Source organism: Mytilus californianus, unplaced genomic scaffold (genome assembly GCF_021869535.1).
Source record: "Mytilus californianus isolate M0D057914Y unplaced genomic scaffold, xbMytCali1.0.p SCAF_5, whole genome shotgun sequence".
Classification (NCBI taxonomy): domain Eukaryota; kingdom Metazoa; phylum Mollusca; class Bivalvia; order Mytilida; family Mytilidae; genus Mytilus; species Mytilus californianus.
Window position 1 is genome coordinate 44,197,400 of NW_026262701.1, and position 22,740 is coordinate 44,220,139.

Below are 22,740 nucleotides of genomic sequence, written 5' to 3' on the forward strand. Positions count from 1 at the left end.
AGACCCAATCACATGTGTTTAATAGGGGATCCATGTTCTCCCTTTTTTCCCGCTTATTCCTAGAGACCCGGTACCATGTGTTAAATAGAAGATCCAGGCTCTCCCTTTTTTTCCCGATTGTACCTAGAGACCCGTTCCCATGTGTTTAATAAGGGGATCCAGGTTCTCCTTTTCTTTTCCGCTTGTTCCTAGAGACCCGGTCACATGTGTTTTATAGGGGATCCATGTTCTCTCTTTCTTTTCCGCTTATTCCTAGAGACCCGGTACCATGTGTTAAATAGAAGATCCAGGCTCTCCTTATTCCCCGCTTGAACCTAGAGACCCGTTCCCATGTGTTTAATAGGGGTCTAGGCTTTTTTTCTCTTCCGCTTGTTCCTAGAGACCGGATCCCCTGAGTTTAATAGGGGATTTAGGGTCTCCCTCCTTTTTTCGCTTGTTCCTAGAGACCCGGTCCCATGTGTTAATCAGTCAGTCAGCCAACCAACCAACCAACAACCAAATCAATCAATCAATCAATCACATTTCGAAGGGGAATGACCGTTTACAAGTGTTTTTAAAACAATTGATATATATTTATTACATGATTTGCATATCTACACATACTTGTGTCCGTATTTTTGCTTTAGTTTACACTTTGATAGGCCATGCTACCAAAGTTACGTTCTTTACCTTTTAAACACAGGTAAAGTCGACTCCATTGTGATAAATTTATGCCCAACATACATGAATGTAATCCCGAGATTCCCAGAAAGTTGAAATTGAAGGTTTAATAAATGTTTGCGTTGAGAATTATAAGGATTAAACTAATATTTTTTAGAGATTATTGGTGTGTTTACTTGATCGCTAACTCAAGCTTTACATAAATTCCTTATAACATTTATTCATTTTTTGTGTAAATCGGGCAAGTTTGCACATCAAGAACCTCTAGAGAAAATGTGTTTAACCCTTATAATATAATTGCCGAGTAAACGGGACCACAGATTTCGCGAATCGTTTACTGCATAAATCATTAACGGAAATGTGTTAGGTAAGAAACATAGAACAACATAAGATAATAAGATTTCGTTGACAAATGCGGATCCAGGATTTTGATAGGGGGATTTAGGCAACGTTAGAAGTGGAATATAAAATATGAGTATTAATAGGTTGTAGGGTCATATATATAAATGTTCGTTGCATATGTATTTTACATATGCATATTTAGGTCGAGAAGATGAATATGAACCAGACTTTGTATTATACCGCAGGAAGACATGTCACCCTACTCGGACACATGATTTTGACTCAGGATTGAGACATCTTTACTCTTACTCCTAAATATTGCGTGCTTGGCAGAGAGGCAACCAATCTTCGATTTGAACCGGGCGAGGATCGAGCCCAATACTTCTCGCATTCGAGCAGTTGTGTGGCTTCCATTGACGCAATGAGGCAACTGCCTCACCAAATTTTTTACCATTAAAAACGAGAGATAAAGAGAAAATATATACCGTGTATTTCATAGTATAGAATATATAGAGTGACGACGGTTCAAAGCGTTGACTGCTTTTCTCTTTACTCACCCATTCCTCGTTGTTAACGTCTTGAAAAATATACGTCAAACTTTCTTTCATAAAATGAACACGGTAGAGTCAAATATTTTTTTAAGGAACAGACAAGGTATACCTCGCAAAAAAATGATTCAAACAAGATGTCATAACTGTGAAACTGACATGATGCTTGATTTTTTTTTGGACAACGAACTTGTTACTTTAGGTAGACGTAGTTTTAAACAGACACAAGGCATTTCTACATTTTATGTAGTACTCTTCCAACTGACATGTACCTTGGTTAATATAAGCAAGACTTCATAGTTCACCCAGTTATTGTATTCCATGCATTTTGACAAAAGCTAAACGTATAAAGTTAAAAGACATAGTGGATCTTAAACTGTAATATCACTAAATATGTACAAAAGCATTTTAGAGGAGGTCATACATATAATTCTGTCAATTAGTTTTGTTTTGATCAGGACCTGTCTGTAATTGAATACTGAAAATTATACCTTTAACCAACCAGACTCAAGCTGGCAGCCACTTTTAGCAGCCAATCAAGATAGCAGCCACTTTTTTCCAGCAACCAATTTTCATGATATGTCTAAAAACCAAAAAACTGTATAAGACTCAAACGTTCATAAAATCTCAAAATCTTAGTTTGATATCATTTGACTGCGGAATTCGACATTTTCACAGCTTGTCTTGATTATCAAATGATGACAGTCCGTTTTAACTACCAATGATAATAGCAGCCACTTTTTTTCGGAGGACACTGTTCGTTTAATAAAAATTGTACAATAAAATATTTTTTTCCGTTCTTTTTCTCGTCTGATTCCTTATGATAAGGAGGTACAGAAACAATGTAGGAATAGAAAAAAAAATCAAAGTACAACTGCCATTGTTATAATAGATTTAAGTAAGTTGTGAGGAATCGTGTTATATATATAACTCCGCTAAAATATTTTTCTGGGATCCGGGCCCGTCTGGCCACCACAGGGGTTCAAAGTTGCCCCATAACGTATTTTCCTTACAAACCACACATTCGGTACTCCTCGGCATATCCCTACGGCAACGTTCCGAACCAGACCTAGCTCATTTCAAAGTTATTGACCCAGGCTATTCGCCACTTAAATATTTTTCTGGGATCCGGGCCCGTCTGGCCACCACAGGGGTTCAAAGTTGCTCCATAACGTATTTTCCTTACAAACCACACATTCGGTACTCCTTGGCATATCCCTACGGCAACGTTCCAAACCAGACCTAGCTCATTTCAAAGGTATTGACCCAGGCTATTCGCCACTTAAATATTTTTCTGGGATCCGGGCCCGTCTGGTTTGGTTTGGTTTACCTAATTTGGTAAGGGAAATTTCAGTTTTAATTAAATAAATTAGTAATGTCGCATGCCGTACAAAATATTCCACGTAGGATTTTTATAGAAAATAGTTGTTCACATTAAAAAAAAGATTAACTTTACATTGAGATCGAGTTGTTTTTATTTCATATATACAGAAATTGATATTGAAAATTGTTTCAATTGAAATACTGGATATTTGAGGATGCCGAGTGTATGGAAAGCTTGTATGTAATTTTCTCTCGTACATCTTTTTTATTCAGTTCATGGAATATAATACATATATCACGATTTCTCATATCTTACTTAAATCCATTATTAACAATATTAGTTGTTCTTTGATTTTTTTTATTTTCTATTCCTACATTGTTTCTGTAACCTCTTAATCATAAGGAATAAAAAAAAACGAGAAAAAAAACGAAAAAAAAAGATTTTAGATTGTACAATTTATTATTAAACATACAGTTTCCTCCGAAAAAAGTTGCTGCTATCATTATTGGTATTTGAAACGGTCTGAAATCTTTTGAGAATCACCACAAGCTGCGAAACTGTCGAAATTCCGCTGTTAAATTATATTTAACTAAGATTTTGAGATTTTTGGAACGTTTGAGTCTTATATAGGTTTTTGGTTTTTAGACATATTATGAAAATTGGCTGCTGGAAAAAAGTGGCTGCTATCTTGATTGGCTGCTAAAAGTGGCTGCCAGCTTGAGTCTGGTCTTTAACCAGCAGTTTCATTGAAATATATTGATTTAATGCGCACTGAAAATATTATTATTTCATGATAAAATTCCACAAATCTGGATTTTTCATAGACAGGATCTTTTTTTTCAACTTTATAACATGTTTAAAAAGGTCGTCCGTTTGGTTGTCCGGAATGTATAAATACACAGCCACGTCCAGTAGGAGTAGGGGCGTTTAATGTAGGTGCGTACATTAGTTCTACACGGAACAGAACCAAGGATCCATAGGGGGTCTGTAGTCATACAAATGTTAGGCTCTATGTAACATGCTCTTTATTCCAGGCACAATTGAAATTTATGCTGTTATCATAGTCGACTTAGTATGCATATCTATTGTATTATTTTGTTTTACTTGTCCTGAATATGCATGCAGTTTTTTGTCTCTTAGTGTCCGGTGACAACATTCAATTAAATAATCAATCAAACGTTTTTAAAATTATGATTTTTCTTGCATTTGTAAATGCTGAAAACTATTTTGCGATTCAGATTTTCAATTAACCGTTCACTCCCTATTGGCATTGACGTCTTCTAACCAAGTTGAGGCTTTGACTGCCAAGATTCAAATCATTTGCCTCACCAGAAATGAAATTTAAGTTAAGCTACTGTCGATTGATTGAGAGTTGGTTGGTTAACGTCCAGTGGATAATATTTCATGCATATTACACGTGCAGAGAGCGTGGCATTCTTTCTACCAGAATTATCGAATTTAACGTCCCCACTCTGACCGGAAGTGATTGCGTAGATGTACATCCCGCACAGTCAAACTGACGCCCCACTTTGGCAATGGTTTAACTGCTGGTCGGAACAAGACCAATAGTGACCATATTTCTATTCCCCGGTCACCCTGGAGGGGTTACTGTCGAGGCGAGCACACTACCACAAGATCAAAGCGACAGTAATGAATATGGAAGATAATATATATGTACATGTATTAATCAGAACATTTGCAACAAGAATATGTGCCCCTTCACATGATCATATTTCCATGTGCAGTGCACCACTAAATCCAGGTCAAACTATAATTTGGTATATACTTTTAAACGTTTTATATTTTGAACGGAACGGAAGAACGGACGGATGCACAGACCCGTAAATATCATATCCCCTTGCTATCATGCTGTCCGTTTTTCATACGTATTTGCACAAAATAAACGCCAAACATTTTAGAAAATCGATTTAAGAGCAATGACTCTAAATTATGCATACGTTTGTACGGACTCTTCCTAGAATCAATGCATCATTATAATTAAAGACAAGAAGTAAAAATGTTAACTGATTCATTAAATTGTAATCATAATCTAGCTTGAAGATGAGTCCTCATAAGTTCCATTTGGTAAAAATCTACGGAATGGTGACAAACAACTACCAGAAAGATGCATCAGTGATCTGAATTACTACCTCTGACAAAAGTATCTTGAAATAAATATAGAAGTATGCTAAAAAAAAAAAAGGGAGAAACAAGTCATGTACACCTTATACATTCCGGCGTGTTTGAAACTCTTGTTTTAATCTTATAACTTATAAATAAAAAATGAGAACATCATCCCGATTCAGATTCCACTATTTTTATTTTTTCAAACTTAATTTTGATTTAGTAGCTTTAAGAATTCACTGTTTGAGAGATAAATATATGGGTCAAGTGAAATGACAAAGTAATGATCGGTGCATTTGATTACCGGTAACTGAATTAATCATTCCCTTGAAAGTTTGTTATCAATTAAATCATCCCAAATTTAATAATAAAATATGTAAAGAAGGAAAATAGCAGATTACGCAAATTTTTAAATAGCATCTGTTCCAACAAAGTATGTGTATTCAACGAGCCAAAAATCCATACAATCTATGCTCCTTACCGTCATCCTTCAATGCAATAGGTCGTGATACGGTCAGATAGGTTGGTTATGCCGAGTAATGTCATTTTATTGGAAATCTCTATTAGGGGTGGTATACCGGTATATACACACACAATTGTCCAAACAACGAAGAAAACAAAAATTATATAGTTTACCTGAATTTTTATTTTTTTTATTTTCATCTCCATTGCTTGTTCGTGTGGCTATTTGCACATCTAAATTCTTAAACTTGTATGTGAGTTGTTCTACAAATATAAATACCACCTTAGACATAATGAACGATATATCTTTCAAAAAAATCAAATAAATAGAGCTGATAGGATAAACAATACGGAAAAATGAATGAGACGCTTTTTTAACAAAAAGTTTAATAAATGTTAAAGTCAAAATAATCCAGACTGTATGTTTTCGCAAATGTTCAAGAATTTGAAAATATCCATATTCAAATCAAAAAAATGTATCCACATGACACACGTATGCGCAACAGCTTTATTCAGTCAAGACATAATAAAAAAAAACAATTTAATAAACTGCTTCGCTGAGCGTAGCTTGATACTCCCGCAGAGGTCCAACCCTGAACAGTTGGGGCAAAAATGGTCACAATATTCAGTTGATACAGGTCTGAATTTGGATTGTAATTAAATACTTGATATATTATAGGTTTCTGAATAAATGTAGTCAAAGAACTTGAAATTGGTTATATGAAAGATTTCTTGCTGTTGTGCAATAAACTGTGATGTTGCCCAATACTTAGTAAATCTGTTGTCAGACTATAAACAAATAAAATCTTATAACTCGGAAATGTAAAATCGAAAATTTATAAAATCAAAAGGGAGCTTACAAAACTAGATATAAACAATTTACCAAAGTTTCATAAAAAATGCTGAAAGCATTTTTGAATTATTGTCCGAAAACTGGAAAATCCCCCTTTTCGTAATGAATAAAATCCCATAAATCGTAAACGATAAATCCAAAATTTATAAAAAACGAAAGGGAGCTCACGTCAATAGATATGAACAATTCACAAAAGTTTCATGCAAATTGGTGAAATATTTTTTGAGTTATTGTCTGAAAACTGGAAAATCCCCCTTTTTTAATGAATAAAACCCCAAAACTCAAAAACGGTACATCCGAAATTTATAAAAAACGAAAGGGAGCTCACGTCAATAGATATGAACAATTCACAAAAGTTTCATGCAAATTGGTGAAATATTTTTTGAGTTATTGTCCGAAAACTGGAAAATTCCCCCTTTTTTAATGAATAAAACCACAAAACTCGAAAATGGTAAATCTGAAATTTATAATAAACGAAAGGGAGCTCACGATAATAGATATAAACAATTCACCAAAGTTTCATGCATATTGGTTAAAGCGTTTTTGAATTAATGTCCGACATAATGACGACGGACGGACGGACGGACAGACGGTCAACGTTATACCATAATACGTCCCGTAAACGGGCGTATAAAAAACTGTTCCCGAATCAGATTAAAATGCATAAAGATTCTCTTATGTTTATACTTTTTATTTATTTATTTCTTACAATGGGTTTGCTTTTTTTAACAATTCATTTATATTCTATATCTATGGATACTAAGAACAAAAAGCATTAGATACGAGTTTTAACTTTACGTGAAGAGTAAATACTCATCAAAGATACCAGTAATCTAATGTCATTTTATAAAGCATTATATATGTTACCTCTCTGATATATGATTAGCCCAATTTCATCCAGGATAACGGTTGGAAAATTTTTCAGGACTGTTAATAATATCTGTAAAAAGCAGAGTTTTGTTATTCTTTGAACAGTTATACTATGCACATTATTTGTTTACCAGGATTTTTTCATAGGCACATGTATTAAATAACCAAATGTAACTTATAACATATCTGAAAACAGTTTTCACGATCTGAATAAAGATGCGGAAGGTACCATGGGGGATTCAGAACTTTTAAGTTGAAAATAAACTGACAACGTCATAGCAAAAAAAAAAGACGACGAAAATACCAACAATTCAACAGAATACTGCATAGAAACAACACGACTGAGCATACAAACCCCACCAAAAAGAACGGGGTGATCTCAAATGCTCCAGAACATAAAATTGAAAATGAAAATGGGGAAATCAATATAACGTGGATCAGTATGCCCGTACATTTTCGTGAATAAATTGCATTAGTGTTATTCAGATAATGTGTAAAAGACAATGAAAGTAGTTTTACAGGTAAGGAGGGCCTTTTTAAAAAAGGATACTTTTCATTACGTTTTCTCTGAAAAAATACCTCTATTCTCCCAATGAAAAGAATGACATGATATGGACACGTTTGAAAAGCATGTCAATGTGATCTCTCTATGATGTCATACACGTTTTGACATTTCAATTTGACATAAAATTGGTAAAATGTATTTATGGTAAAGTCCGAGCACATATCTAGATATAAATCAAAATTCTCAAAGTGAGAGTGAGTTTGACTATACCCATAGAAACCTGAAGGTGGACAAACATTCCAAAAGAAGTAAGAATATGCCACATATGTCATATAGGAATTGGCACTGAATTTCATTACCTTTTTGAGTGTCAGTTTCCGAGAGTTTTGTTACACGTATGTAATGTGTCTGAGTGATCAAATAAAGTTGTAAGTTGTAAGGCTCTTTCTGTAGTTTTGCATTAAATGCTTGAAGTTTGAATACATAAAGAATATGTATGAGATATATGAAACCAATTTTGATCATAACATCATCTGAAGAGTCTGAACAATAAAATATGTTTACCTAGGCAACCGAGTTGTTAATAAGGCGATTATAACATGTATATGTGTTTAATTCTAAAGATGCACAATATATTTCAGCTCCATGCATAACAACTTGTTCAGATTTATAGTTTCGCAAACAACATTTCATGATTACTAAATACCAAACAGGATAACCACTGCATAATTTCATTTATATGCAATCCAACTAATTTTTTACCATTTTAATCTTTTGACTTATTTAGAAAATATCACAAGAGTCTCTAAGTAGTAAAATGAACTAAACAAGTTATGTGTTAAAGATATTATTAATAAATGAACCTTGAATACTTAAATGTTCACCGTATAATCATTCCATAGACCAAATATTGTTGACATATTACTTATAGTATCTGGAAAACAGATGAAACACGGGAACTTAAAGTTGATCACTGAACAATGAACGTGAGGTCAAGGACAACAGCCGTTTACCAGACAGAAACTTTTGAATATAAAGCTTATGTGTACAAGTTAAAAAGTATTCCTGCCTTCTACCTTCTGAAAATTTCCGAAAAAAGTTTCATACCAATATTTTCCGACGTCGGATTTGCATCACTTTGACTCGCATTCTTTGACATTTGTCGCAGGCGAGACAAAAACCACTGTTGAACTCAGTTGGTTTTAATTGTAAGCCATTTCGGATACATTGGAAAACCTTACTTGAAGGTAATGACAAGAAAAAGGGTGACAAATCACTATCGACAAATTTATGGTGGAGTTGTGGTTATAACAAATGGAAATTATACAAGGTCATTTTGACAATCAAACCGCAACTGTCAATCAAGTCATGATGACGTCCATAAGACATATTTTCAACATTGAACATGTTTGTAATAGAATTAACGGACTATCCTTTTTACAGGTCTTCAATGCAGTTTTGAACAATACTTATGAATTCAAGTTATGGCCAGTATAACATAATCAAATAACAATTTATATCCAAGGAATGAACATTCGCTCTAAAAGTATTATTAGAGTTCTTTGCACTGCGACAAGTTCATCTTTATTCATTAGATTTTAGATTTGTCAACAGGCAATACACACACCTGTTCATATGAACATTAATTAAGGTATGATGATTGAAGCACATATGATTTCGTTACAAACTGTATGTGTAAGGTATTTAGTTAAGCATAATATGGACTGGTAAAGGGCAATTAAAGTATTTTCATTCCATTTGAACCAGTTTTATCTGTCAGGCATAAAGAAAAAGATTATTTAAAATTTACCAAACTGCAACGGATAGGTGGAAGATACCAAAGGACTCATAAGTCGATGACAAACTGACAATGCCATTGCATAAAAATAGACAAACGACAAAGAGTATAAAAACACAAAATAAAAAACTAACGACCAAGTAACACGAACCCCTGCCAAAATAGGGAGTGATCTCAAGTGTTACGGAAAGGTCAGCAGATCCTTCTCCAAATGTGGCACCCATCTAGTTACCTGGTTACTCGTGTAAGTTAAAACCCGGTGATACTTCTAATTCGGTTGTGTCACATACAAGTAAAATAGGATGAGATTATGGTTATGGCATTTGGAACATGTCTGTTGTCATCTGAGAAACAGATATGCCATACCGGTAATCCAACGGATTGTGTCCGTAAAGTTTTTGAAGGGATGACATTAACTTCACCACTTTTGACCCTTAGTTTAATACCTTCCTTGTCAGCAGCAACCGTCATTCAAGAAAATTATGATAGGAAATGCAAGCACTTGAATATCGTATCAAATTTGAGATATATACTCCATAAAGGCGCTGCTGAAATGTTGTTACATAGAAATAGAAATTTCACAATTGGGAAGCTGAACTCATCTCTTTTGTCGTAAAGTTTTTTTGTTCTCAATCGACCCTCATTGTCAATTTCTATAAAAGTAAGTCAACATATGAGGCAGACTTAAGTGTATCTTTTGCATTCTTTATTTCAAGTTCGATGGGAAATATGCGTTCAACGTAGTCACCAGACATTTAATTATTTAGTGAGCGGACATCATCTTTATAATGGAACGTGGAGTTAAAGAATAATGCTTGCTTCTTTCCATTATTATTTAGAAGCTCCTGTGTGAAGTCTGCCTCTGTGTATAAATGAACCACAGTTGTTAACTTCTATGTCATTTGGTCTCTGGTAGAGAGTTGTCTCATTGGCAATCATACACATCTTCTTATTTTTATAAGTCGTGAAGAAGTGGGAATGCCGATTTTTTATTGAATACGAGGTCCTCCAAACGTAACAAATCTGTTGTCAATCAAGCATCTTAATAGCGTCAGTTAAAGAGTATTTATTTTTAATTAGAGTGGGTTTTTTTTTACAAAGTATGATTTGTCCTTTCCTTAAAAAAGATATTTGTATTTACGTCGGTCTTTTTCTTTTTTTTACTAATGAAAAAGTGAGACCAATTTTTTCAATCGTCTGTAAGTTTGGAATGGAATACTTTTGAAAAGCGTAGAAAAGTCAAATGTTTTTATACCATTGCAGGAGGAAAGAAACTTAGATTGTATGTATTTTTACTGATCTTTGGATTTTTTAAGTATCCACATCTGATTCATACCGACCCTAGAGTAGGTAGTTTCAAAATAACTGTGAAGCTTTGATTCTGATAAAATTGATGTCAATGTTTCGTGGAGCACAAGTAATATAATGCTGCTTGTTATGACACTTATATAGTTTAGGTATCCAATCAAGTGACGGAAGATCCAGCTGTTCATTTTTGGTTGAAATTCCAAAGGCAAATATAACATACCTATATTTATTCAATTCAGGATTTTCTCTTTGTTTAGTATCGTGGGGTATATGCTGAGTTTCCAAGAGAATTTTCAATACCTCATTCCTTTATCTAGCAGTTGATGTAATATAATTTACACACAGACATAAGTTTTTTCGTGATTTATCTGGGAGGGGACAACAACATATTAATCATGGAGTTACGGCATGTCCTTAGCAATATTTAGTTCTTTAAAGATTGATGTAACATGAGTATTCTTAGACCAATTGGTTTTTTTTAATTCTTAAATGTACCAACGACCTAACTGGCTTAACCCATACTAAAAGAGAATTTACCAGGTTTACGTCTTTGTTTTTAGTTTGGCTCATTACTTGTATAATCCTCGACTGAATAAATCAGTGTTTTGAAGTTGTGGTTCCTATTGATGTATCTAGGCTCACGATAAATCGAATCTCTAGATACATTTCGCAGAGATTTGCTATTGGCAATGTTCTGGTTACCAGTAATAAAGTGGCGAGCCGGATTATATATGAATAGGGAACTAGTACGTATGTCGTCGGGGGGTTTAGACTTGAAGTCGTTAATATTGAGATCCTCCAACATGTGTTTATTATTTAACGTTTTAGTGGCAATTGGTTTTGAACTTATATTACCAGTACCGTACACTTAAAATGTATTTGTACAGCATATACCAAAGGGTGGTGTGAGGTATTGTCTTCACTCTGCCTTCATTGTCATCTATAAAATTCACAAGTTGTAATCTTATTCTTCAAAACACTATTGCCTAGTTGAACTAAACAGGACAATATTCATCATTGAAAGGTTTTTTACATAATTTTTTTTGTGTGAATTGAAAAAATACATAATGGCTGTTAGGCCAAAAAATGTGTTCTGATTGCATGACAGTGCAAAGATCTTCTGTGGAATTGCTTGGCATATTGAATTGAGATTTTGTAAAAATTATCTATAAAAAGTATTTCACTTATATTATGTTTTTGGTGCCAATCCCAAATCAAAGAAGACTGCCACTGTGAGAAATACATACACATAGTTTCTTCTCAGACACCGTTTCGCACATTCAAATTAAATTTTGCACTTAGAGGGGGATTCTATAAATATCAGCAGGTGTTTTTGTGCTAAAAATCAATAAGAACGCCACTGTGGAACATAATTAAACATAGAATCATTGTGGAAATGCATACAAATAATTTCTTTTCAGAAACACTCTCAAACATTTATACTTGATATTGAATAGATGATACTATGATGATACTAACTTTGAGTGTTGGTGCCAATTTGAAATCCTAGATGGCTTTCACCATACAATAGTTTCCCATAGAACCAGACAAGAAAAACATACACACAGCTTTTATCACACATTTTAACTTAATCATGCACGCTTGTTACTAGTGTATATGTTCAACACCATACTAAAATACATTGTAGTTAAGCCCATAATGAAAAGAATTAAAAATATCTGTTAGTCCTGATCAAAAGGAAAAAATACAGGGGATCATACTGCCAAAATTTAACTATTCATATTATGCAAAATACAAATTGAAATTTCCGAATGATCATGACTATTTAGCTGGGTAAAATGGCGTTCCGGCTAAATTGAAATCAAGAAGGAATATTTCGCCCCTTAAACTTTTATTTTAGCAGTCCGGCATGACCGAACAACATACTCCAAACCAAATGTAAAGTTACATACAAACAATAACAATATTATATAAGCACAAGCAATTAAAGATTAAGAAGATTAACATATGCCAAATAGAAATAACAATAGATTAGAAGAGTAATTAATGTCCGACACGTATAAGTAAATTACTGTCTAAACTGTTACAGAGAATAAATAATTTAATGAATAGAGTAAATGAATTTAAGTCCTTTGTCCAAGATTATGACACATAATCCGTTTAAAACACTTATGCCTAAATTTACGACAAAGTTCAGAATAATAAAATAAATGCAAAACAAGAATATACATTAAAACAATTGAATTTATAAAATGTTGTTTAAAAACTAATTTCATTGAACAGTCCAAATTGTCCGGTCATATATTCCCATGGCCCTTGAAGACACGACCCGGGTCTTACTGTTCATCTGAAATTGTTCCGAAAGTTTCTTCTTGTGGCGTCCTCTGTAACGATAGTTTTGGTTTGAATAGTTATCTTTTCTTGTATTTTTTCGAAAATTGTCCAATTCGTCTTCTAGTTTGGTGATTCGATCCCGCATATGTTCTTTATCGCGTTGTAGATTGAATTGCTTATCGATTGCTTCACATCTTTGATCGTACAGCCCAAAATTAGATTCTTCAAGGTTATTAATGCGTTCACGTAATTTTTCCATTTCTTTTTGGTCATCTGCGTTTTGTTTTTTTTTTAAGTTTTTCTAGATTGCTAACAACACTGGTATGCTTTTGATTTAGTTCTTAAATTTCTTTTCATAGTGTACACTTTTAATTTTGAATTTAACTCTCTCGGAATTCACTCGGTCGTGCCTGAGTCTTACGTTATCTATGAATTCCTTGTTATATTCTAAGGTTGGAAAGAAGTCCATCAGTTTTATGGTATTAAGTTCCGCACAAGGAAACATTGACATAGCTTTCTGTTCTTTAAAATTTCTCAATCTTTCTGCGTCACGACGTAACTTGGATTTCGATTTAACCTTAACAACTTTAACGTCCGGTTGTCTGTGAAAATTACACATTCTGGCGTAATGTCCAAAACATCTGCACTTATAGCAAAATCACGTTTTTGCTATACATTGTCTACAATGAAATTGATTGTTCACAGTCTTTCCACAAAACTTACATAGGTAGTTGTCCATATGTTGAAAATTTCTTGTCTGAAAGGTAGTTCCATGATCAGAAATCTGGTATCTCCAGTCTCGGCCAAAATTTCTGGTTCTCCGCGTATCCATTTTTCTGTTTGCTGGAGGATCAGCTTCACAGGTAGAACAAGGTATCCGATAGATGCGTTGCCCGGATGTCCTAACACCAGATATAGCCGGGTACATTGGCGTTCCGGGTTAATGGAAATCAAGAAGGAATATTTCGCTCCTTAAACTTTTATTTTAGCAGTCTGGCAAGACCAAACAACAAAATCCAAACCAAATGTAAAGTAACATAAAAACAATAACAATATATATAAGCACAAGCAATTAAAGGATTAAGAAGATAAACATATATGCCAAATAGAAATAACATGACAAGACAAGACAAATACTTTATTAAAGTCTCACCTTATGTACATACATATAAAACATATACATATATAAACAACAGCGTATACATAAGCCACTCTAAAAAGAGTTACGAGAGACTGATTAAAACACATATACATAAAAGAAATGTATATACAAGCATTAAACCTGTGTAACATCGACATATATAAAAGGTTAATTTCAGCTTATACATAAAACACTCCAAAAAGAGTAAAGAGAAATTGATTAAAACATATTGACATAAAACATATAAAAGTAATGTATATACAATCATTAAGCATATAAAACACTTTTTCTTTTCAATAATATATCATGGCAGATTTTGGCAGTGTAAAATTGCATATCATCATTATTAAACATAAATATAAGTTTTTCATCATCAAGCATATATATAAAACTATCTTCAAAGTGACTAGCACGAGTAAAAAATCTTTCACGTAAATCTGCATATATTGGACATTGCAATAAAACATGTTTTTCATTTTCAATATCATTACAATTAAAACACAACCTTTTTTCTAAACATAAATTCTCGTATCTTCCTGTTTCTATTCTAATAGGTGCAACGCCACACCGAAATTTAGACAGAGCACTCCTGTATTTACCAGGCATAATTTTAATCAAATAATTCTCAACACCATATAAACATTTAAATTCGCTGTAAGTTCGTAATTTACTTGTATCACTAGACATCAATTTTCTTAACCAATCCTGCTTAAAATTTTCAAATAATACATTTTCGATACCTTTTATATCATTCTTACTTAAAATATAATTAGTATTACATAAATTATTCATACCAAGACTAATAAATTTGGCATTTACTCTAAATTGCCAATTTTTTATTCTATCCTTTCGATAGGAATTACTCCATAAAAAAACTTTTTTTATATTAATAACCCTAATGATCTACTAGCGGATTTTGCCACCGCTTTTGCCATATCATCATAACTCAAAAATTCAGTAAAAAGTAAACCAAGATAATTATAATGAGATACAGTATCTATTTTTTTTACCATTAAATAAAAATTCTAGGCACAGACTGTGTTCTAAAATGTACAATGTTTGACTTATCTAAATTAACTGTCATATCATTTTTATTGCACCATGTATTGAGTGTATCTAACAGTTTTTGTAAATCTTTTTCATTTTCAGTTAAAAATACAACATCATCTGCATACAATAATATACAAACTTTATCATTATCAACATTAATACCAATATTTAACCTTTTGATATCATCAATTAAATCATTTATAAAAGTATTGAACAATAATGGCGATAATATACACCCTTGTTTTAAGCCACAATTTACGTTAAACCAATCAGTAAAATTACCGTTAATCTTAACACAAGACTGAACATTTCTATACAAAGAATGTATTGCCTGTAGCATTTTCGAACTTATTCCTAATGACTGTAGTTTACAAAACAATAAATCTCTATTAATCCAATCATAGGCCTTTTTAAAGTCAATAAATGCAATATAAGTTGAAAGTTTTCGAAGTTTTCGTGTTTCAATAATGTTTGTTAAAGTACTTATATGATCCAATGTATTTCTACCTTTTCTAAAGCCATTTTGCTCATCATGCAGGAAGTCGAGGTCATCAAGTTTGTGTGTTAAACGTACATTTAGAACACCACAATAGAGTTTATAAGAAGTTTGCGCTAAAGTCAAACCGCGATACGACAGAGGGTCTCGAGGGTCTGACGTGGAACTCTTAGGAATTGGAGTAATAACACTTTTGACCACATAAAAGGTACCTTCCCGGAGTTATAACAAACATTAAACATTCTAGTTAATGCCATTAATGTAGTCTGATTCTTATAAAGTTCAACGGGAATCTCATCATAACCAGGAGCTTTTCCGCTTTTAGAAGACAGTAGAGCGTTCAAAACTTCATCAACTGAAATTTCACAGTCAAGCATATCATCAAGTATAGATTGATTATTTAAGTCATTATCATAATTATTACAATTTCTATTAAACATATTAGAAAACTCAGATTTCCATTTATATAATATATCAGTTTTATTACACGAAAGAGACCCATCACTAAGTTTCACCTCCATAGAAATACTTTTTTGCCGCTCGTTTCCGAAACCAATTCTACCAATCTTTTTCCAAAATTCCTTTGGATTTTTACAAGAGTTATCCAAATCTTCTTGAAACAAATACCAGTACTGACGTTTTGAACTTTGCACAGCTTTATCAAATACTTTCCGTTTATTTATAAAGCAACTGCGAAACTCTTTCTTTTGATTTCGATTTTTACATTTTATCCATTTTTTTTCAGAAATACACACTTCATTCCAGAGAATTGTTAAATCATCATTCCACCATGGTTTCCTACACTTTCTCTTTTTATTACTAACTCCATCATGTATTCGTATCGTTTTAGATTGAAGTTTTGACGACATTTCGTTTTTTATAACGCTCGCGAAATCTTCGTACACACGGTCAATGTTGTCTTGAGTGGCCTCAGAAGATTCCAAGTGCTGAATAAGCCCATTGATTTCAGAAATAGCAGAACTAGTTACAAGCCAATCATCGGGTAGATTGCGTGTATCATATTTGGTTGTTTTACGTACATTTTGAGTTATATTCAGGTTCTTTGTTTTAATTCCAGAACTAAAATTCAACGTGAAGTCCCATGACAGGAAGGAGTGATCCGGAACTATTCTGGTCAGATCGTATTTACCGATGGCACAAGTTTCATTAATTATTTCGCTTGTTCTAGTTACTTTGAAATTATCGAAACAATCAAGCATTTCGTATGGTACTACACAATAATCTACGACGCTACTACCACGTGAAGATACAAATGTAAAGTCGTTTATAACTGTTTTGCGTCCATTTAAAATACAACAGTTTACGTCAATTAAGAAATCACAAAAAGTACTACCATAACTATTATGATGAAAGTCAATTACATGTCTTTCGGGTAAACTGTCTATTCCAGCAATCGAATCCGACAAATCGGAACATCTACTATTCCAATCGCCACACAAATAAAACGGAGACCCTTGAGGAAGGGTGTAGATTTTTGACATTAAGGTTTCAAAAAATTCGTTCACGTTTACTGCCCGTGTGGAGTTTTCAGGTGGCAAATATACAATACAAACACAGAAAGCGTTCTGTAAACAGTTTTTATCCTCCAATCTCACCCACAATATTCCATCAGTATCATTGTCAATTATTTCAACATCAAATTGACTGCAAATATCATTGCGAATTAAAATTCCGACCCCACCAGAACCAGTTTTCGCACGCACGTGAATGTTTTTACGATTAAAACCGAACCAGTTATAACCATCCACTTCAATGCCTTTATTACCGGTCAAATGCGTTTCCGCAATTCCAATCATATGCAGATTATAATATTTAAAACATGAATCTAAAAAGTTAAACTTGTCACTATGTACATTGGTATTCCATCCATTAACATTCCAAAATCCGCAAGATAACTAATGTCCACCTCCTCTACCGGAATGCTGACTTCTGTCGAAATGCTGACTTCTGTCAAAATGCTGACTTCTACCACGACTGTAGTTCCCACGACCACGTCCGTTATAATTTCGACTTCGATCGTTATTGTTCGATTTCACATTTCTGTCTTGTTGATTTTCAAGGTGTTTTGGTGATGTGTTGTTTACGGACCTATCTACTTCACCTCTCTGACTGTTTTTATCGTATTTTGGTTTCACAACTGTTCCCTTGATATCTAACTTATGTTCGCCAATAGTTTTCACAATATGCTTCAGTCTAGCATTTAAAATCCGCTGCGCATTAGGAATTGAATGTTCAATGAATACATTATTAAAATTCCGAGATTCTTTTAAGCTACTCTTTTTCTCCATCACTTTTCGCTTGTCTTCTGCAGATGCAAAGCCAACTGCAACAACACCATGTTTTCCGGGGCGATTATCAAATTTACGCTCCGCCGATATAGGTTTAACATCCTTTAGTCGCAAACCATCCTTCATCAATGCAGTTGCATTTTTCAACACATTTTCGGTTTCGGTCTGCGGTAAATTTCGCACAACAACAAGCAGCTTTTCGTCGTTTACAACGGATTTCTGTTTCAATACATCTGCATAAGATTTTTCAAGACTAGTAACTTTATCCGATACTACTTTAATATCCTCTTGAAATTTATGGGTTACCTTTTTTAATTCCTCAGACACTTTGATATCAATTAAGTTTGCAATTTGAATAGGAATACTTGTTTCGATACTATCCATCCTTTTGGTAATAATGTCAACAAAATTATTTAAACCACTTGTTAATCCGATCACTAGACCTTTTAATTCACTAATATCACTTTTATTAGAGTCTGAAGAGTGTTCACTTGAAATGAAATTCTTACTACACTGTGGTGAATCCGTTAGTCGAATAATATCATTCGCATTATCTACAGTTGTCGGTTTCAATTTCTTGACACTGTTTAAGGGGGAATCTGATTCCAATCGCCTTTTTGCCCTTCCATTACTATAGTTTAAGTTACTCACGATTCCTTCGGTGTGGACATCAGCTTTTGTGACGATTTCATTTACTTTGTGCGGAACCATCACCGACTGTACGTATGTGTCTGCTGCGCTCATATTCAGTGGATCAAATTCTGACATATCGAAACTACTCATTATTGCACTTGTTCAGTTCAAAAACATATAATCCCACAAGTAATAACGCATATAAATGTTCTTGAATCGATATAATCAATATAAATCAATATAAATCCCAACTAAAATATGTTTTTTTTTCAACTTTTTTCTCTCTCTAAATTTTTCGCTGTTTTAAACTTGGCGCATGCGTAACAATAGATTAGAAGAGTAAACAATGTCCGACACGTATAAGTAAATTACTGTCTAAACTGTTACAGAGAATAAATAATTTAATGAATAGAGTAAATGAATTTAAGTCCTTTGTCCAAGATTATGACACATAATCCGTGTAAAACACTTATGCCTAAATTTACGACAAAGTTCAGAATAATAAAATAAATGCAAAACAAGAATATACATTAAAACAATTGAATTTATAAAATGTTGTTTAAAAACTAATTTCATTGAACAGTTCAAATTGTCCGGTCATAACTAAATCCCACTAATACACAATAAACAATTACTATCAAAACTGGTCTGTGTTCACTGTAATAAATTTAGAAAATTATTTTCTCTAAAAGGTTTTAGTTTAAATTTTAAATAATTGCTGAAATTAATCTGTGTGATTTTTTTAAATAAGTTTTTATTTCGAAGTTCTAGTCATAAAAAATAGAAAATAGCAAAAATTGATATAGTGTGCCTGTGTTTTCTTTTTCTGTCTTTTTTATAAATAAAGGAATAGCATCAGCTTTACCACCCAATTTTCTGTACCCGCTTGAAGTCATGTAGATTTGAATGAAACATCAATTGTAGTTTCAAAACTATCAAAAATGACTCATACATTGTAGGGCATTCATACTGGTCCATTGTATAATTAACTTCATAATTAGAGCATTTTTGTTCAAGGTTCATCTTCTATCTCACTGAAAGTGTCGGAACCATAAGAACTGTGAAAGCGATTATCCATGTGTCATACATTTTTTTTTTGCAAATACTTTTAACTTACTGTAGAGTAAAAGCACCTTTTCTTTTTTCAAAAAAATATACTGCAAAATCATGAAAATCGATTGGAAGTTTTCTGTAAAAAGAAATAGATAATGTTTTTTTCCTACCTCCTTAATTTCTGTACTTGCATCTTTAGCTGCTGCTTTAATCTTGTCAAAGAGATCATTACTGGCATTTAAATTGGTGATTTGTTTTTTAATCCCTTGTTGGTGTGATTCGCATGTCAGTTTGGCAATTTCAAGTGAAGACTGTTCAAGAATATCCCATTTGGCGTTGAAATCTTCCAATGATAGTGCGTCACCTCTGCCAACATGCGCAATATCATTTCTTATATCTTTAATTTTCGAAAAAAGTTGCGGATCACCTGGAGGACTTACAGCACCAAAACACGAACTATGGATGGCATAAACAAGAATTATATCAAGGTCTTCCACTTTGACTTGTTGCCGCGGTTGAAATTTGCATAAACAGTGCTGTGTGATTATGCTTCCTTTCTTTTCCTTATGGTTTGAAACTTCGGTGACAGAGGAGACGTAAAGTTTATTAAATTGATATTTTCCTAAACAAACTTTCCTTTCTGATGGTTTTTGTGCTGCACCTTTACATTCACAACACTTTGTTTTAGGAAAAAATTCGTGGAAAAGAGCATGTTTATGTTGTTTGTTTTGTAAAAATGTATTCAAATCTCCATTTTGTAAGAATTCCCTCTCAAAATAGATATGTACTACAAGCATAACAATTTCATCATAAAACTGTTGCAATCTACCGTAAAGTCTCTCCTTTTCTAGTTTCTCCATGGGTATCTGAAATTAGAAATTATTCATCATATAAACCAAACAAAAGACTACTGACCAGATTAAAATCAGTCAGATAACAATTGTTCTCCATCAACAGGAAGTAAGTTCAAAATTGCCTCCTGAATCATATAACGAACAAGTTATGAATGAAACAATCAAGAAGAAATGACTGAGGAAAATGAAACAAAACGAAGTCAGCAAATAGTAATGGGACAATTTCTCACCAATATTCTGATGTTACACAAACTTTAACTAAAATAATAACAAAAATCGTGTAAAACAATTTTTTCTTCATACATTTAAGTTAATCGGCAACCATGGTGAAAAAAAACGCTTTTCATTTAAATGCGTTATTTCCAATCATAGGTTAAAAAATACAGAACTCACACATTAGATAAAAACAGATTTGAGATGGGAGAAGGGCTAAACTAGAATCCACTTGTAAACCAATTTTGATCTGAAACTGTTAATTTGATTCGATCAGCTCTTAAAAGATTGAACAATAAATTATAAAGTAATTTTAAGTCTCTCTGTCAATTTTCAGACATATGCACTGTGGTACTAATACTGTTCAGACAATTTACCTACAATAAATTAAGAACTTTTCAGTGTGTGTTATTTATCTATACACATCAACATCATACTATATTGTCTGAAAAGCTACTGAACAATACTGAATTGACTGCAATCGAATTGTCTGAATAATACTGAATTTGCCGCAATGGATAAGTCTGAAAAGTATTTGTTTAAAACTCAGGTAACTTCAATCACATTCCCCCACCCTTAACACATTTATGTTGCCTTCTCGTTGTCCATCACATTAACTTGTTGGATTATCGTTTAGGTTTTTATTCTGCTTGTTAAATTATTTCGATTTAAGTACCGCGAGAGCTTTTTCGTTATTTTGCTTCTTCATTGTATCGTTTGCTGCTCAGTGTTTGGACAATAAAAATAACCAGGCAAGAATACTAAAATTTGACATCATTTCACTTTATTTGTGGATAAAACATTGAAAAGGGCATCAGCGTACTGATTGTCGGAAATTTCATAAACCTCGTAGAAATACATATTAGAAAAATGAGTCGCATGTGGTCGTCTGTCGAATTTCTAATGCAGTTATAACCCAAGCTGTCTTCTCATGAGGGTTAACTTTGCCATTGAAATTTATCAAGTTTATGTAAAACAGTATTTTCCTTTCTACAATTAACCAGTTTAAAGCTAGCTCGATTAAATGGTTAGAATTACCTCTATTAAGTGCATTATTTAAATACCTGGTATCTGATATAACTGCTAATGAAGTGTTCTAAATAACTAAAATTAGATCTTATTTCAATTCACGCAAACAGGAAGTTTACAGTATAGTTCACTCGAAGGTATAACGTAAAATATCTTACCCAAAATGTGTTCAATACAACTGAGATTTATTCAAATGTTAATTGTTTTTCCATTTTCCAAGATTGAAAACATTAAGACCCCCATAAAAAAACCTAAACAAATAAAAAAATATCAAACTCACAAATAAACAAACAAACCAATATACATATAGAAAAAAAAATAAAACTAAACTAAATTTAACAAACAAAATATGGCGTAAACTACAATATCATTCCGTCATCTATATACTTGTTTAAACAGACCAATTAAGAATATTGAACATTTAAGGGAGGCTAATTATTTTTTTTCTTGTTCACAATTTGGACGACAAAAAGATAATCTGATGAGAGAAACAAAACAAATAGTTGAAGGTTATACACAAGAATGTTGTTGATTTCTATAAACAATTTTGTGTACAACTGAGTTGTAAAAAAATACTGAAACCTCCATTCAGATTATATATAATCACATTCTGAAAAAAGATCCCATTCCGATACAGAAATTGAGCACGGTTATATTAATTAGCGTCAAAATATTTTGAGATCGCCCCTTTTATTAACCTGTTTGATAGCAGAGATTGGTCTGATTACTTTCAATGTAATTGATTAAATTACAATTACTTTGTCATTTGTACGATTAAATTAAATTAATGATTGCACCATTTCTAAATGTAGCTAATTAAATTAATGATTAAATTAGCAAGTAATTATGATTACATCTGATTACAATGAATTT

The 22,740-nt window shown here is 32.8% G+C and overlaps 1 protein-coding gene across 3 annotated transcripts in view; it reads right to left on the bottom strand.

Moving 5' to 3' along the window:
- The window catches only part of LOC127702286 (deoxynucleoside triphosphate triphosphohydrolase SAMHD1-like), a 190,551-nt gene that overhangs the window by 103,930 nt on the left and 63,881 nt on the right, over window positions 1-22,740 (bottom strand). For all 3 annotated transcript variants that reach the window (XR_007982355.1, XM_052206419.1, XM_052206420.1), the window contains exons 2-4: window positions 19,942-20,637; window positions 7,181-7,253; window positions 5,635-5,724 (exon numbers count right to left, since the gene is read on the bottom strand). Coding sequence is in view for 2 of the 3 variants with exons in the window: in XM_052206419.1 (XP_052062379.1) it covers window positions 5,635-5,724; window positions 7,181-7,253; window positions 19,942-20,631 (853 nt within the window). In the remaining variant the exon portion in view is untranslated. The remainder of the gene's footprint in view (window positions 1-5,634; window positions 5,725-7,180; window positions 7,254-19,941; window positions 20,638-22,740) is intronic.